Source organism: Polypterus senegalus, chromosome 14, assembly GCF_016835505.1.
Source record: "Polypterus senegalus isolate Bchr_013 chromosome 14, ASM1683550v1, whole genome shotgun sequence".
NCBI classification, from domain to species: domain Eukaryota; kingdom Metazoa; phylum Chordata; class Cladistia; order Polypteriformes; family Polypteridae; genus Polypterus; species Polypterus senegalus.
Window position 1 is genome coordinate 93,341,764 of NC_053167.1, and position 19,683 is coordinate 93,361,446.

General features: G+C 37.8%; 1 protein-coding gene across 1 annotated transcript; it reads right to left on the minus strand.

Moving 5' to 3' along the window:
* Window positions 1-1,365: 1,365 nt before the first annotated feature.
* On the minus strand, window positions 1,366-16,334 carry LOC120514302 (low-density lipoprotein receptor class A domain-containing protein 1-like). Its single transcript, XM_039734629.1, has 6 exons — window positions 16,054-16,334; window positions 8,381-8,444; window positions 6,989-7,129; window positions 2,588-2,725; window positions 2,060-2,182; window positions 1,366-1,978 (listed from the first exon to the last, which is right to left on the minus strand). The coding sequence occupies exons 1-6, from the start codon at window positions 16,078-16,080 to the stop codon at window positions 1,830-1,832; spliced, it is 642 nt and encodes a 213-aa protein (XP_039590563.1). The 5' UTR covers window positions 16,081-16,334; the 3' UTR covers window positions 1,366-1,829.
* Between the last annotated feature and the right edge of the window lie 3,349 nt (window positions 16,335-19,683).

Below are 19,683 nucleotides of genomic sequence, written 5' to 3' on the forward strand. Positions count from 1 at the left end.
AATGCTCCTTCTGATTTGCACATACATAAAACAAGTTGGTAACATGTTGGTAGCTGTCTACTATAGTAAAACCTTGTTGGAAAAGAGGGATTAATAAAGCAAAAAAGTAACTGTAATAAAAAAAACTTTTAACATAAAGACACAGTGATGAGCTATTTAACTTTATTACATAATTGTATACTTTTATGCAATAAAATGTGATACACATACAAAGACAGTTTTACATGACTTGGAAACCTTTAAAATGAACAGAAATGTTTTATGCATTATTATTCCAAAGGGAATTTAATTTTAAATGTATTGATTAAGAACCAGACCAACCCTTCCACAAAGAAAATACACAATGTGCATAATTCCCATCTAAAAAGACTGTCTGGAACAGCACATTATTTAGTTAAAGTGAATAGCTCAAATTTATTAGTTATACCATAATTTATCTAAAAAATAAGGCATACTATATAAAACAGTAAACAATTTTTTTCTTGTAAAAACATGCAATATTACATTATATACAAGTCTCAGATCATACTTATTGTATTATAAAGCAATTTGAAGATTAAGTAGAACCATTATAGTGCTCAAAGTGCTATATGTAGCAGTTAGAAATCAAAATAATAGAATGAATCTAATATCTGTGGCCATGTATTGAATAGAATTGTTACAGTAATGTAGGTTTAATTGTGCATGAGGCAGACGCATACAGTTTGATATCCTTCTATATAAAAGCGGTCGGGTGTCCTTCCGTCCCGTGAGTGCTACGCAGGCGCAGAGTTTCACACACACCCCATCCATTTTGCAATGCACGATGGGATTTGTAGTTTCGTTTTTCCAGGTAAAAGATGATTTTCTACTCCAGACTGTGCGAGTAGCACAGAGTTTCACACACGCCCCGTCCATTTTGCAATGCACGATGGGATTTGTTGTTTCGTTTTTCCAGGTAAAAGATGATTTTCTACTCCAGGGCGATATTTTGTTCTTCTTTCTTACTATATAAAAGCGGTCGGGATTGTCCTTCCGTCCCGTGAGTGTAAAGCGTAGCGGTATACCGCTTATCACAGACTTACTACATGAAGCTTGCGGTACGAAGCAACATGATGTGAGCAGAGTTCTGGTGCTCCCATCGTTCCCTTGCTTTTGTGCACGTTGCGCTGGAAAAATAGACAAAATTATGTCTCTTATTAATGTTGATGGAGTACAAATGCCTCACCGCGTAGTAAATATCAGGGGGGTTCAAAAGGGCGACCTCAATATAGAAAAAAGTTTAAATTTCATCACAAAATAACAAACTACGAGTATTAAAGTAATACCGCTCAAATGCAATATAACCAAATTAATGAGTTTGTATAAAATATCAAATTGATCTACATATTGAATTGCCTTAAGAAGTGGTCAACTTAAAAGTCGGTTGCCTTAAAAGGCGGGTCAGCCTAGTCTCTATAAAATAAGACCACATTAGGATGGGCTGTAATGGGAAGGGTTGCTTCTGAAAGTGAATGAATGGCACTCCCACTTCTCGTTTACTTTTTTCCTTAACGTCAGTAGGAGTTAGCAAGTACGAGAGATCATATGAGTTAAGACAATCTGATCTTTCCTAGGCCACACAGTTTAACTTTGTCTAATTTGTACAAATACAAGGGCCAGAGAGCCAAAGCCACACCTTCTGTTGTCCTTACCCAAAATATACAATATTTATGGGACACTAAACAGTTAATTTTGTTTTACTCTTATAAAACAGCAGCATTCTATTGGTAATAAACACCATTTTGGAAAATTGTATCAGTTCCCTAAAAGTAGCTTGCAAAATGTAGGCTTGTTTATCTTTGGTGAATTCACGGAGAACAATCTCTCTCATCTGACCAGTCATTGCAATGCTGTACTCCATCACAACGAAATGTCGGAGGGATGCACTGACAGAACTGGTAAAATACAGGTGTGCAGGGCTTCCATCCAGCAGGACAAGATGACCCACATAATGAACCTGGGGAAAGAGAAATGGAACAGATGTTTTTGAAGTCCCACAGTAAACAAAAGAATGATGGATTTCTGTTCAGTCACTCACCTGCTTCATCTGAGCAGTCTCCACAGTTGTTATAGCCATCGCATTCCTGGTTGCTATAAATCCATACCAGTGGATTTGCACATTGGAAAATAAGAAATGCAGGAAGGTTCTTTGGAAGATTACCTTGAATAAAAGAAGTAACAATCAATTTACTGTGAGAGTTAAAAGATTGTGACGTGTTTCGTGGGTTGAGTCAAATTAAAAATAGGACTTCAAAGTCACCAACAACAATCATAAGAATTCACACAAAGATTAAATTAATCAGGGCTTCTGTGTTACCAACCATTTTCATGACTGTTTCAACAGGGTTTTGATCCTGATATTGATTCTGATGCTATATACAGTATGTTTCTTTTTATATCCCATCCATCATTTAAACAGTCAAGAATTAGTATCTGGCTTTTCTTTTCTATTACTTGATACATAACATAAAACCCAAAATAGTTTCACACGTCCTTAGAAATTAAAAAGTCATCCATTCAGACTAAAGTACAGAGACACCCAAAAGGAAAAAACAAAACTGCTTACTGCACATCTGTGGGTTTTCATCTTCACTATTGTAGCAGTTGCTCACTCCGTTGCAAACGGCAGATGGTAACACACAAGTAGCTCGGTCATCACAGAGGAAACCTGTCCGATTATTTGCTGTTTTGCAGATCCGATTCTCTGTAGCAGAGAAAAATCAGCTATTTCCGACAGTTCTGCACTCCTTTACGTACAATAATTTTACATCTCAATATGCCCTTGAATTGCAGCGACAGATGAATGGTTATGAGATTGTGAGCTGGTGTGATATAAAGTCATAGTTGTAAAAACCATCCTACTTGAAGTGAATGTGCCCTGTGAAGGAATGGAACCCCATCCAGGACTGAATTCCACTTTATGTCTGTCATAGGTTTTTGGCTTACCCAAAAAACAACATTAAACAGGCCTAGGGAAAGGCAAGAAGTCAAATGATGGCTTCTGTTTCATGTATAAGCCACAATTAGCCCACCGGGACCTTTCTTTTCCCCACAAGGCGTCTTCTAAAGATGACACACACTGTACACTTATTTCATGTCATCGATACAGTATGAAACATTTTTGGGGATATTCTTAGTGTTCTCTACAGATCTTATTCATATACACATTCTAAATACAGAAAATGAAGTGGGATAGATGAAGTTGAAAATTGGTGGAGTAGATGCATTTTACAGAGGTGAATAGAGAGTTAATATGGTGCATTCAGAAAGACCTCTCACTTTTGTCACATTTTGTTATGTTGCAGCCTTGTGCAAAAATCATTTAAATTCATCAAGCAACATATTTAACACCCCAGAATAACAAAGTGAAAACAGGATTTTGCTATGACACTTGACATTTGGCTCAGGTGCACCCAATTCTATTGATCATTATTGAGATGTTTCTGCACCTTGTTTGGGGTCCACCTGTTGTCATTTCAATTGATTGGACATGATTAGTAAACACACAAAGCTGTCTGCAGAAGGTCCCACATTTGACAATGAATATCAGGGCAAAAAACATGCCATGAGGTCAAATGAATTGTCTGAGGAAGGTTACAAAATATTTTCTACAGTAGCAAAACTTTCCAAGAGCACAGTTTCCTCCATAATTATAAAATGGAATAAGATTGAAACAATCAAATCTGTTCTGAGAGTTGGCCATCCCACCAAACTGAGCAATCAGAGGAGAAGGGAAAAACTTCCAGAAGGACAAACATCACTGCTATATTCCAACGGTTTGGGCATTATGGTATAGTAACTAGATAGAAGCCTCTCCTCATTAAAAGACATATGAAAGTCCATTTGGAGTTTGCAAAAAGACACCTAAAGAACACTCAAACTGTGACAAACAAGATTCTCTGGTTTGAAGAAACCAACATTAGCGTCATGTCTGGGGGAAACCAAGCACCAGTCATTCCCTACACATTACCTTTCCAAATGTGTAGGGTTGAGAGAAAGATGAACAGAGAAAATTAGAGAGATATCCTTAATGAAAACCTGTTCCAGAGTGCTCTGGACCTTGGACTAAGCCAAAGGTTCACGTTCCAACAGGACAAAGACCCTAAGTAGAAAACAAAGACCTCACAGGAGTAACTGAAGGACAATTCTGTGAATGGTCTTGGGTGGCCCAGCCAGAGCCTGGACTTGACCACAATCAAACATCTCTGGAGAAATGTGAAAATAGCTGCCCATTGATGATCTCCATCCAACCTGACAGAGCTTGAGAGGATATGCAGAGAAGAATCCCCAAATTTAGGTGTATGAAGGCTGATACATCTTATCCAAGAAGACTCCAGGCTGTAATTCTTGCCAGGGGTTTTGATTACGTACTAACAGAAGAGTCTGGCTACTTGTGTCAATGTGAGAATTCAGTTATTTCTTTTTAATAAGTTTACAAAAATCCTAAAATCCTGTTTTTGGTTTTTCACTCTGAGCTACTGAGTGTATCTTGATGAGGGAAAAATTAATTTAAATGAGGAGTATAAAGCTGCAACATAACAAAATGTGGAAAAAGTGAAGAGGTCTGAATATTTTCTGCATCCATTGTATATTTTATTTTCAAAGAAGCTTTTCAAGAAAAACATTCAGATTTTTTTTTATTGATTTTAATTTTAATTAGAAGCAGATAACATTCCAATAACATAGAAGTAAGTCAAAATTAACAAAACAAAGAAAAATTCAAACCCCACCCAAGAGAAAGAGATGAGAGGCAGCCTGTTCTTAATCACCAAGTATTTAGAACAGACAAGGTTTGTTCAATAAAGTATGAAAATCATACATTTTCAATGCAGTTGTTATCTGGATAGGTGCTACATCACATATAAACCCTAAAAAAAGCTGCTACAACTGAAAAATCCAGCCTTGGGGCTGAGCATGAGCAACCCAGTACCTCTATTTAAGAAACAACATTTTTAAATTCACATTTTTGTAAATTATATTCAGTAACATTGCTAATAAGTTTTGATTTCAATTTTGTGGTTAGTGGTTTGCGCCCTTTTACCTTTATTGTTATCATTATTAGTTTAAAGTGTATAAACTGGTGTTAATCAGTGGAGTAATAAATGTAACCTAAGAGTACTTACTGTATGTGATTTGCCTGGCTGAGTAGGGCCTCCTTGTTTGTTATATGCACTGGCACCATTAACATGGATGAAAAGATATGGATGTTTGTTCTATTAATGACATTAAAAAAACTGTATCAGGGTATTTAAAAATATATATGAATTATTATAAGCAAAGGTATGAAACTAGCAACAATGTTAAGGTAGAAGTTCCCACTTACGGACAAGTACTACAAGGGTAAGTTGCAGTATGTGTTATGATTGGCATTTTTGTTTAATGTTTATTACAAGAAAATGCCAGTCCTATTCTCTTCCAGGACGATGTCTGTGTCCTTTTTACATCAGTAAATTAATTTCTGGTGTTCTTTTATTTCTGTGAGCCTTCATTTAAAAGTTTACATTTTTTTTCTGTTATTTCACAACACCATTTAGTTTAGTCTTGGGTGCTGCCATTTTAAAATTATAGTGTGTCTGTTCCTATGTTGATATGTCACTGGGAGTAAGTGACCCTTAATATCATCAACGTGATGGTATTTAAGTCATCACGTGCAATCCTGAATCATCCAAAAGTTGGATACAAAGAGTATTACATTTTGTTTGGTGTTCTCTGGGTATTGTGACTCAACTCTGCTACTAAAAACTTTGATTTTTGTTAGCATTAATGATAGTCGACAGAGAGTTTTAACTTTCAGGTTATGACTTTGGTAAGGATTTCTGACCATGTCTTTTTCTCCCAGTCCTATATTATTAAAAATCTCTCTGTCTCATTCAAGTTAGAACTGAATGGAAAGAATAATTATGAAATGTGGAAGAGCCTTTGCCACAATGAGCTCATTAAAGAATGTCTTTTGGTAACTACCAAGTGTGTGTGCTTCTAATGAAGCTAAAATACATAAATAAATGTGTCCACCATAAAATACAATAGCTTTCTGTATTGACAATGCATCATAGGACATAGCAGTGTAGCAAAAGTAGAACACCATAATGGCTGTGTAAGTCAGATACTGAAAGTGACAGCTGCCTGTGGTTTGTTATGCAGTGCCTCAATTTGAACTAATGGTTGTTTATATAATGTTTTTTATTTAATTTTTTATTATATACAGTGTACTGTATAGAAATTAACAAAGTGTGTATAATATATATATATATATATATATATATATATATATATATATATATATATATATATATATATATATATATATATATATATATATACACACACACACACTTTGTTAATCTCCAGTGGGAAATTATATTTTACTGAATACAACAGGTTTGCTCATGTCAGCTAAGGTATTTGTCAATTTAATCCTCTATAGTTTGATAAAATGTAATATTCTATTTGGGCAGGAGGATTACCTACAGCACATGAATACATAAATATTTTAATAAACCACATTTAAATTTGAATCTGTTAGGCCAGAAACCTTGCACACTCCTGCTTTATATAGCGCACTTCTATAGTGAAAACTATGCCAAGGCACAACTGTAGAACTGTATTGCAGTTTACATCCCACAGACCCTTTCCATTGGCAAGGTTCTCCCTGTCACCCATTTGGCACTGAACCCAACCCTTATCCTACATGCTGCTTTTTTTTTGACTACGTAGATTATCCAGGCACTCACTTTTAAGCATCTCTCCCAGTTCTAACTCCTGGAATGGGTCTAGAGTATTCCCTTCCAGTCAAGAACTATGTTTGCATATGGAGTGTTAAGTGGAGTTCATTCATTGTGGGTGCTGAACTCCACCAAGTATGTATCTTATCTGTTCTCCTGTGCATGCAGAACATGTAGCTGTAAGTGATACTATTGTTTCCTCCTTTCATTAAACTACTAAGTAATAGGCATGAGATTCATCTAACCTGGGGTTCGTGGTGGAATGCCAAACAGGATGGCTAAAACCAAAACCATAGCCAGGAATCCCAGACCCAGAAACACAAAGACTGAGATGCAGACACAACGCACTGTACAGCACTTGCATTTGCCACAGTCTTCACAGCAGTCTGGCAAGGAACACAAAACACAGCAACAGTTTAAGTATAATATTCAATTCAATTGTATATTTATATTGCACATTTCCAATTAACAAACCCAGAGCACTGCATACTTTTACTAATGCAATTAACATAACACACAATACAAAACAAATAATTTACATAATATTTAATATCTAAATGCAAATCCATTACAAGATACATATACTAATTCATAACTTTGAAAGTGCAAGTAACCATTTAATTGTTTTTAGAATGTGACAGAAAACTGGAATACCTGGAAAAAACCCCAATAACTCATGGAAAATATTTGTAATCTTCATGGGCTAGTATTCAAACTCGAGACTCTGGAGTTATAAGCCAAGTGCAGGTGTTCTAGTAATTCCTCCAGTTTTTTAATAGGTATATTCAAGGTTTTATTTAGTTGTGCATCTCAGCAGCCACACTGCTTTTACTGGCTTTTCCAGTTATGTCTCTTTGTCCAACATCATCTGCTCATTTCTTTTCAATCTGGGCATAGGTGACATATAACTTGTCCAAGCACAACCGCTCATATTAATGTACAGTATATTCAATAGACATGGTGCTGCACATGTTTAATACAAGAGGAAGCACAACTGAGGCCATAAAAGCAAAGGGGCAGGAGGAAAGTTTCTAGAATATTTTAAGTCAAAGTGACATTCTAGTCAAACAGGAAGCCCAATAAGTGTGAATCTATAATCTACACCCTGTTCAAAGACAATACTTTCACATTTTCTGCAAGATTTTTACTCAGAACTGGAATGCTTATAATTTTTTTATCCTTTTTACCGTTTATCTATTAAGCCAAAGGGAAGATCAAGACTGCATGTTTTTATATATTTTATGTACAATGTTGTGCATAACAGCTTTCATCCTAAGCAGAATCACAAGGTGTATCACAAAAACATTGGTCATAATACAAAGTAAAATTCCCATATTTCATACTTACAGAAGTACTTGCAATACTCTAAAATCTTATAAGACTTGAATGTCCTGTCTTTACAGAGAATATCTACCACTTGGAAGGAAACAGATTGTATTTGAACAAAAGCTATAGCTGTTGGCACAGTTCGGCCTGATAAAGAAATGGTTCCTTCTTAATATGGTGGTACCTAGTGTCAGCTTTACAAATTCTGTGGCTGCAGTGATTCAGAACTTTCTCTCTTGTCTCGGCCAAAAATATTAATGCTATTTGGTTGTGGTTACATCATAAGAAGAAACTTATAAAGATGACATTACCTTTTTCTTTTCTTGACAGCATGGTAACTGTAGATCCCATAGAACTGGCATCAAAACTTCTCCTCTAAGGTGAAAGTAGACACATGTGGAACAACTTAAACCTCTAAAGCAACACTCACACTTAAAAATACAATGCAAAATAAAATGCTTTACGAAATACAAAGGTTCTATAAAAGAATTAAAACAAAACTGAGTGCCATTATGAACAATGCTGCACATCCTCTCTCTGACACACTAACACTGATGACTTTCAGCCAATGAATTACTGTATTCTGTAAAAATGTATCAGTAAACGCTACTGGGGCTCTTTTATATAAATAGCAATATGTCTACAGAAAGACTCACTGGGACTATGACAGCCAAGTTAGAACTTTTCTTTCTTTTTAATTTTCTTCCTTTATAGTTGTTCTGATGTGTATTCACAGAAAAGTGTATGTATATTTATTTATTTGTTTTCTTACTTATTTACCTATTTATGTATTGATTTAGACAAATAAAGGTCTATCTAGCTATCTATCATGACGACAATATAAGTTAATTCCTTGATGTAAGATAACTATCTGCTAGAATACATCATTACTTAACAACTACCTTCTGGAACACTCTGATTGTTAATCGTCTGGTGTTTCCACATGAGTCTATCCTTTTTTTTTTTTTTTTTTATGTAGGGTTGCAGCTGGAGCTGCGGGTGTAATGTAGGAAAACAACTCAAAACAGGATACATTAATGCACACACTCCCATTCACATATGCTGAGACAATTCTGAGGAAATAACTAACCTTTCACACAAAAAATTGTCCTGTGGGAGCAAAACTTGGGTAGCTAGAGTGCAGAAACAGGGAAAACACATCAATTTCATACTGACAACGTCTGGTCTACATAGAACCAATTTGCTAGAATTTGAGCCCTGAATCCTTACTGTACTCTCATGCCAACACTTGTCCAGATAATAAATTAAAAAATGCATTTGAACCTTAGCTTTTGTAACCAGAGTTCAAAAAATCACTAAATGATTAATACAGCAGTGATATGTGAGCCAAAAGTACTTATTCTTAGCATGTATACATACAGTGGTGTGAAAAGCTATTTGCCACCTTCCTGATTTCTTATTCTTTTGCATGTTTGTCACACAAAATGTTTCTGATCATCAAACACATTTAACCAGTAAACACAAAATGCAGTTTTTAAATGATGGTTTTTATTATTTAGGGAGAAAAAAAAATCCAAACCTACATGGCCCTGTGTGAAAAAGTTATTGCCCCCTGAACCTAATAACTGGTTGGGCCACCCTTAGCAACAATAACTGCAATCAAGTGTTTGCGATAACTTGCAATGAGTCTTTTAGGAGGAATTTTACATCTTTGCAGAATTGTTGTAAGTCAGCTTTATTTGAGGGTTTTCTAGCATGAACCGCCTTTTTAAGGTCATGCCATAGCATCTCAATTGGATTCAAGGACTTTGACTAGGCCACTCTAAAGTCTTCATTTTGTTTTTCTTCAGCCATTCAGAGGTGGATTTGCTGGTGTGTTTTGGGTCATTGTCCTGTTGCAGCACCCAAGATCGCTTCAGCTTGAGTTGACGAACAGACGGACATGCTCCTTCAGGATTTTTGGTGACAGTAGAATTCATGGTTCCATCTATCACAGCAAGCTTTCCAGGTCCTGAAGCAGCAAAACAACCCCAGAACCATATTTTACTGTTGGTATGATGTTCTTTTCTGAAATGCTGTGTTCCTTTTACGCCAGATTGACATTTGCCTTCCAAAAGTTCAACTTTTGTCTCATCAGTCCACAAGGTATTTTCCCAAAAGTCTTGGCAATCATTGAGATGTTTCTAGCAAAATTTGAGCCCTAATTTTGCTTAACAGAAATCTGCCATGCAAGTCTCTTTCTTATGGTGGAGTCGTGAACACTGACCTTAATTGAGGCAAGTGAGGCCTGCAATGACCTCTCAGATGAGTCGTCTCTGCGCTCTTGGGGAATGCCACTCCTGGGAAGGTTCACCACTGTTCCATGTTTTTGCCATTTGTGGATAATGGCTCTCACTGTGGTTCCATAGCTTTAGAAATGGCTTTGTAACTTTACCAGACTGATAGGTTCTCATTTGTTCCTGAATTTCTTTGGATCTTGGCATGATGTCTAGCTTTTGAGGTGCTTTTGGTCTACTTCTCTGTGTCAGGCAGCTCCTATTTAAGTGATTTCTTGATTGAAACAGGTGTGGCAGTAATCAGGCCTGGGGGTGGCTACGGAAATTGAACTCAGGTGTGATACACCACAGTTAGGTTATTTTTTAACAAGGGGTTAGGGCCATGTAGGTTTGGATTTTTTCTCCCTAAATAATAAAAACCATCATTTAAAAACTGCATTTTGTGTTTACTTGTGTTATATTTGACTAATGGCTAAATGTGTTTGATGATCAGAAACATTTTGTGTGACAAACATGCAAAAGAGTAAGAAATCAGGAAGGGGGCAAATAGTTTTTCACACCACTGTATGTACATTTCTGTAACATACTGTATAAGATTTACTAAAAGTTAAAATCCTTTTTTCTGGCAGCTGTGACAATCTGGGGAAAATAAAAAGGAACTTTAAATAATTTTGGTTTTCAGAGCAGTTGCACTGTTACAATTTTGATAGAGGAAAGATACAGCAAGTCTAATCCATACAGCACTGGTTCGTAAAACCTGCAAACAGCTCACTGAATGTGCTAAATTGTTACAATGAAGCCCAATCCATATGCTGTAGTGGTCAGTGAAACGTGTGTGTGTGAAGCCTATCACAACATCATTGATCCAGGAGTCTGCACAAGATGGAAGTCATCTAATCAAGTCGGTGCTAATAGAAATGCTTCCCACTCCTCTCTAGATGAAAGACCCCACTGAAGACCTAAAAGAAAATTGTATTGTTGCATGGCTTCTCTTCGGTTATTATGTATACAGTATTAGGAGTGAAAGCTGCATTTTAAGGCAATTTAAATATATTCTTTTTAAATAACAAATTTCCCTTGTCTTAATATTTCCCCTATGGTTACTGGTAAGGGATATGTGAAGGTAAAATGTATCTGCTGCAGTTTAAAAAATATATATTCCAGACAGCATGTGCTCCTGTTAGATACAAACTTGTTTTCTGAAAATAAATGTACTTGTTGTTCACAAAAAGCATTCACAGTTAGGTGCATTTTTTGTTTTAAATGGAACTTTTTAAACTATCAGTATCCCACCGGTGTGTTACTGCAGGAAGAACCATTTCTAAAAATCATATAACGGTAATGAGAAAAGCCCAGCAGATAGAAGAATCTGGAATGTGTAGGGACTGTATACTTCTGATACATAATCACTGCAGTTTGTTCAGGTGATAAGGTGTCAAGTCCATACAACACTCCTCACAGTTCTGTTGTCCAGCTGGCTAATCAGAGGCTGTGATTTATAGCCAGGTAAACTGTGAGGTGGCCAAGTCACATGGTGATTATTAAGACTTCTGAGGTGTGGTGTGAAGCAAGGAAATGAGGGATGGAAAATAAAAATGTTTTTAAAAGGTGAAAACCAGCCCTATAAAATCATGAAATAAGGAATTACTAAAATTTACAAAGATTTTGTGAACCTGATTTTACAATTACAGGATCAAAGGGAGAAAGAGCCAAACCTGACAGGAACTCGGGGCCTTAGGATTATAGAACAGCCTTCTTTGCCAGCTGTGCTAATGAAGAACACATTCTGCCCAAATGACTTTTACTTGAAAGGCTTTTCCTGCAAGGGGAGTTTGCGTTCTACAACTGCCATCACAGGGAGAGTGAACTGCTGAAAGGGAGTTGTCACCCTGATTGAATTCTTGAGCAGACACACCAGCTCTCTGCAACATGTGATTGCTTTCACAAGAAGACAAATGAAATGTTTCTTTAAAAGAAACCTCTTTCACCTGACTTGTATTCCATGAAGGGTTCATAGTGCTGGTTAATAAAAAAAAACATTCAAGCAAACCAGGATTGCACCCAGCAACACAGAACTGTTTTTCTTTTCCAAACAGTAAATGTGCCGTCTCCCCACGCTACGGTAGGGCCTGTTCTTGTGTGTTCGGAGTCACTTTATGACATTCACCTTTAGACCAAAGCATTACTTTAATTTCAGCTCTAAGATGATCCGGTGGTCTGTCAACTTGCTTTTTCAACATGGCCCACTTAACATTTCTGTCAACCAATCGCTATTTTTGTAGTGTCATTAAAAGACTGCACCACTGCAAGGTGATAAATGTATACTAAGGTAAATAATATCCAAGGTAAACACCACAAGAAAAAAAATGAAATTTTCAAATATACAATAGGTAAATGTTCTAGCAGCAAAAGGAATATATGTAAGAAGGTCTGAGCAACATGGATTGAATCAAAAAGAGAATTAATTACATAAAAAGGGACAGGGCACATCTTCATTACACTCTCATACAGCCTGCATCTCAAATTCTATCATTTTGAGGAATGTTGCTCATCTTCTTTCTTTTTTTGACTACCACCAGTGGTAGATGGACCACCACTACCCACTGAGAAAACATCATTAGTATTCTTGTGAAAGCTTCCCTTGTTTGTAGGCATCTATCAGCAATCCTCCTACGTCTTTCCTTGCCTGGCACCTCCTGTCTTGATTGCATCAGAATGAGGAACCACAGTGAAACTGACTAATAAGGCCAAACCCAAACTGGCCGAATCAGATTGCTCTTAGGGATCTGACACACACAGGCATTATAGTTTTATTTTATAGATATCATGCCCATTGCATGCAAACTTTGTGGTGTTCAAAGCCTTTAATGTGTTTTTGTTTTGGTAGCCTTGGCTTAATCTTGTTCTTTGGTTACCTCTGAGTTAGCTTCTGGTCCACAGGTTTATTCAGTTGATATTAATTTGTGTGCCTCTTGTTATGAACCATCCCTTCAGTCTAGTGCTTGACTAACTAGTGGAGAGCCCCTGGAGTAGTGAGAAAAGCTCTATATAAATGTAAAGAATTATTATTATTATTATGACCTCTGCTATTCATTTAACGTCTGTTGACATCAATGCATTATTATATCCTGTAGTTTTCTGAGCCAAGACAGAGACTAATTTGATTCAGTATTGGAAATTCATATTGGCCAGTGCTCGTACATAGAATTTTAAAATACTTTGCTTAAGATTTTGTTTGGAAAACATGTCTGCATTAAAGGTGGCATGGCTGATAGATGGCTAGTGCTGCTGCCTATTCTGGGTATGAATGCCATGTCCAGTCATTGACTATGTAGAGTTGGTACAATGTCTTTATGAGGATTTCCTTCTGCATTACCAAATATGCATGGGTTAGGTAATCAGTGACTCTGAACTGGTACGGAGTTGGTGTCTGTGTAATTAACCTTGCCATGGACTACTGCTTTGGTTTCCATTTGGAAGTTAATTCAGCTTTTGATGCAAAATGCTTTGACTAGTGGGAAGCACGCTATATAAATTTAAAGAATTATTATTATTAAAACATTTCTACTGGTGTCCCACCTTCTGTTGATTACTTACAAACCTTCCGTCTGTATAAAATAAATGCAAACTGTGTTGTGGCACCACCCTCTGAATAATTATTGGCACAATATTGCACTGTATATTGGCTATCATAATGGTGAGAATTAACAAAGAAAGGCAAACTGAGCATTATAACCTGTAAACACTGAGGTGTTTCTTTTAGAGAAACTGCTAAGTGTGTCATGGAGTAGGGTTTTCTAAACCATCAAAAGGAACTTGTGGAATCTTTCTAAGACACAACAAAATCAGAAGACAAGTTTTTGTGAGTCAAAAGCTTGAGTGATAGGAAAATAACTTTGACTTGAAAAATAACACACTCATGTTTAAGAAACATAGCAAGAATTAGACTTTTTATAGCATTGCAAAAGTCTAAAAAGTTAATACACACTTTTGTCTTTAGCTGTCTGAATTATCCCCATACCCTCTTACCAGGATTATCTAAAAATACAATATACAATAACTCATCTACAGTTTGTTCAAAATTCAGTGGCAAAAATCTTAACCAAAGAAAAAGTGTGACCGCTCGAGGGCATCCTCTATCCCAAACCTTAGGCACAACTGTATCAGGCACTGGTTCTAGTCCCAAAAAAGACCCTTTCATTCAGCACAGTACTTTTTTTATGCAAGTCAAAAAGAAGATGCCAAACCTGACACACATACCAAGCCAACAATAATAACTCCTTCTGTATTTCTTCTTCACCTCCTCTCCAAGTGAGTGTTGTCCTCCTTCACTCCCAACTCCACTTGACATGCTGGGGCAGAGGGGCTCCTTTTCAAACTAAAGCTAGTACAACAGTACTGATTCCTTAAAGTACTTTTGTGTCATGCAGAACCTCCATATGACTGTGGAGCTTCCTTCTGGCCGTTCCATCCAGCTGCACCCATGGATCCCAACATGGCCGTCCACTGGAACTACAATTCTCATGCAGCTCTGCGGGTGTCCGAATGTGACTTCCACCAGAGAGATGCTGCTACCCAGTGTACTGAGGAAACAAATGGCCCCAGGAGGCAGTCTTGTACTGCCTATATTAACCTCTTATCTGTGATGGATGGTGATAGTCCATCCCTGCTTTACATCAAAAAAGAAAATCTGAGCATATCTCACCAGCCTTAGTATCATTACACTGGCTGTCTGTGCCCTTTTAGACTGATTTTTAAACACCTTTAATTCTATACTGTATAAGGCTCTGAACAATTTGGCACTTTCTCATATTTTGGAGTGTCTAACCCACTAACGTTCATAATCATAATCTTAGATCCTCTAACAATGGCTTGCTCAGTTTTCCAAGAGTGAAACATACAACATACAGTACTTACTTTACTTTGTAGTGTTACTTTAGCACTATAAAGACTTAACACTGGCAACTTCACTATGCAAAGCAAGCAACCTAATTTAGATTGGCGTGTTTAAAAGTTGCCCTTTTTAAAAATGGCACAACTATAAAACAGCACAATGATCCCCTGTAGAGTTCATCTGCCAATAATCCTCAGCTGGGAAAAGCAGCCAAACAGCATTGTTTCCTGCATTACTCATATAAATGCGCCATTGCTTCCTAGTCTCTGATTCTCCCTATTTTTAGACGACATTACTAAATGTTAATCTAAATTTTGGTTTAATTCCTGAACAACACATGATAACCACTATCACTGGCTTGCTAACAGATTCCATGCATCAGTTAGAAATGCAGAGGCTTTGCCTTGCACATTAGGAAAAAAAAAAATCAAACCACAATGAGTGTCTTATGTGGGAATGTACAGGGTGGTCCAGATCGTCTGGATGACTTTGATTTATGCGGGGACGATTCCAGTTCAGCGCGAAGACGATTCTTCATGTCGTCAGGTCGCACACTTCTCGATGGTCCGGGATTTTTCGGGTGATTTTCTATGTAATAAACTTAATAAGTTATACCGTAATAAAAATTGCATAATTAGATCTGGACCACCCTATATATGTGAGTGCCCTGCAATCCACGCCAGCTTGGTCCTGCAAATCAAAACTCATCTAGTGTGACTGACTGTGGACATACATTCTGTTTGTTTGTAAGTACGAAAGCAATGTGTCAGGCTAGTTCCCAACTTTTCCCTGGCACTGAGCTAGTTCAGAATGGATTCATCTCCTTTATTTTCTTGAAAGCGATAGTAATTACCTGAGGGTGGGTCTTGTTGGACCTCATGTCGGACGGTGGAGTTTGTTCCTAGCTCCTTTACAATTCTTTGGTGGTGAAACCGTCCACCCAGATCGGCTAGAGGTGTATGGCGCCTCAAACCTCCTCTGACGCACTAAAAGGCTTTCGCTTGCCTTCCTTCACATAGATATCTTAAAGCTTTCCATGCCACTTAGTAACCAGAAGCAACAGATAAAGCAATATAAGAATAGCCACTCCATGGCAATGACGTATTGTGTAATCGGCCCGCGGTGACAGAACAGTCAACACAAAGTCTCTCCCGCCCGCCTGACTGCTCTGTTTCGGCTGACGGAGCCTCGTGAAACTACCGCCTCTGTCTCAGCTCGCCTGTCTCCGCCGCACAAACTGGGGAAGCGACTTTTCTCCTGCATTTAACTCCTACTTCACAAGCCATGGCCGGCTCAACTGCACAGCAGAGGCTGTCGCCCCCGGGGTACTGGAAGCAGCTGCTCCCTCCTTATTCCAACAGGTGAGGCAAATTGAACTACACGCAAGAGTAGAGGAGAGGAGTGCAGTCTGCGGCTCGCCAAAAACTTAACTGTTTGCAGATTGTAGTCTTTTTAGTTAGCCAATAAAAGGTGTCATTTTGCTTGACTTTTCACTACATTCATAATGGCTAACACGGTGCAACACCTTAGTGAAGCAGGGGCCGTGATGGAAGCGTGTAGAAGACTAGACTGGAGATCGAGAATTGTATCATTCCTTTGCAGTTGTTTTCTATTGTACTTTTAACATTTTGTTATTCTTCTTCAAACCTGAATATGAAGATTAATAATGATACAAAATCCGATAAATAATTACAAATGTGGCCCACCATAACAACATTGTCAAACAGGTTAAAACAATGCGGGCTCGCGAGGCGTGATGTCCACGCCACTGGGTGCCAATAGTGCACAGTCGCCAGTGTAAAATTAAAGCGGAAAAGTACTTAACATTATTTTCATTTACACACTGTAATTTTTTTTCTATTAACTCTTTGAGGGCTGAATATTTTTCCAAAAACTCATTTTTCTGAAAAGCACACAAAGCAATGAATTTCACACATAAATCAACATAAAACATCTGTTGCTATGTGCCGTGGCTGCTGTTGGTTTATGTTTGGCATCTCTGGCGGCAGTGGCTGTGTGGGGCACCTCGATGGACAGCAGGAATGCACAGTGGGCCTGCTGCCTGACTGTCTTTGCACAGCAGTTGGGTTGTGGTGGCGGTTGCAGTGTAACATATGTGTTGTGGCCCTCCCAGCAGGTGAATGCTGCTGTAGGTGCATCAGCTACATGAAAGTGTTCAGCCCCACAATCAGCTGGGGCCAATCAGATGATGCTGGTACCTCACTTTCGTTTTGATACCCATCTCCAGATCATCTGCATCAAACTCTGAGTCTGACAAGTCAGAGTTCTATTCAACGAAATGTGTAAAACGTCCATGGAGTATTTTGCTTTGCACATTCGCTTTGGTCTCTCGCCAGATATCGATACCATTTTAGAGGCGGTTTGCTCTTCGCTACTCATGCACACGTAGGAAATCAAGGTTAAATTAACAAAGCTATGTAACTTTCCTTCTAGCAAAGAGAGCTGAACTAAAACATAAGGGTGAGTTTTGTTGCAGTTTACCGGTGATTCCCGTTCTCTACCCCTGAATTTTGACAAAAGTTGACATTAGCCCTAAAAGAGATAAGACAAGCGACTTTGCTTTTAAGGCAAGTACTATTCCTAGAAAGGGTGACGCACTCTCATTCGTATACCTTCTCACACAAGCAGGCAGTTTTGAACCACCGGTTAACCGGACCGCCATGTCATTGGGGATGTGCAAGAAAATCGCTTGCGCAATCCAGAGGAGAAACCCACTCACACACGAGGAGAGCCTGTAGACCCCATACAGACAACGTCTACCAGTGGGATCTAGACGCAGGTCACTGGACCCCTGGACCCGCAGCACTCACCACCGCGCTGCACTCCGATGAAAGTAATTGAAGTGAAAGGAGTTCACCATATTTAAAGATAGCCCACACATTCACTTTAGAATGCTCAGAGTGTACAAAGGAGAAGACCATTGCACGTTTACCAGTCTGAAGGAATTGAAAGCATTATGTTGTATAAAATAGTACTAGAAATGGTACAATAGATGAAAAATGTAATCCACCTTCAAATTGTAACTGTAAGAATTATTTATGAAGGCTTTGAAGACACTTTTTTGTCCAGCTCCTCCTCACTCAGTGGCATGAGAAAACCCACACATACAACATACAGATAGACACGTCTTGATCTCTAGTTACAGTTAGGTCCATAAATATTTGGACAGAGAGAACTTTTTTCTAATTTTGGTTCTGTACATTAACACAATGTTGTAAGACCACATGTTGTCTGTTCACAGCAAAAATCTTCCCCACACCTCAAATCAACTCCAGGCCTTTTATCAGCTTAATTGATAATGACATAACGACAGACTTGCCCACACCTGCCCATGAAATAGCCTTTGAGTCAATTGTCCAATTACTTTTGAGCCCCTGAAATGAAGGGATTGTGTTAAAAAATGCTTTAGTTGCCTCACATTTTATGCAATCTTTTGTTCAACCCACTGAGTTAAAGCTGAAAGTCTGCACGTCAACTGCATCTGAGTTGTTTCATTTAAAATTCATTGTGGTAATGTACAGAACCAAAATTAGAAAAAAGTTGTCTCTGTCCAAATATTTATGGACCTAACTGTATGTAAGATTTTCAGCTTTTTGGGGTGCCCCCTATTTTTTGCCCTCTAGATCTCATTCATTTTTAGGCCATTTTTAGACCATACTTTGTGCCTTCAGCAAAATGATCAGAAGGTCCTGAGGCAACCCAACTGCAATATCGTACCAGTAATATAGAAGCTGAAACTGCACACATGCTCCAGGTGAGACCTCACTAATGCAATATATAATTTATGCATTACCTTTGACTTGTACGCCACACATTGCGATAAAGAACTTAACAGCCTGTTACTATTCTTGATTGCTTCTGTACACTGTCAGTGTAGATAGAGTTTAGTCCATTATGAATCCTCATACGGTGTACCTCCAAGTTTCAGACCTACCATTTTGTTTTCCTACATGTAATACTTTATATTTATTAACATTACATTTATTCTGCCACAAATTGTCTGAGTTGGTATGATGTCTAAGTAATTCTGTAACAATTTAGCTAGTTCTACATTATCTATCATCTGCAGACTTAACCAGCATATTGATTATATTCTTGCCCAAATTGTTTATGTATAGTAAAAGAACTGCAGCTCCAGTATTGACCCCTGCAGGACACCACTTTTAAAATCACTAATTTCTGAAAAGCTTCCATCACCTTAACCCTTTTCTTCATGTGTTTGAGCCAATGTTGTACTCACCTAAACACTAACCTTTGATATGGTACCTTTATAAAAATAATACCTATATAAAATATTTAAGGTACTGTATATAGAGTGCCCTCCATAATGCTTGGGACAAAAACACATTTTCTGTTGATTTCCCTCTGCTGCACAGTTTAATTGTATCAAACATGATGGTGCCCTGAAATGAGGGGACCATGTAGAAAATTGTTGTCATTTCCTACATGGTGTGACTGAATG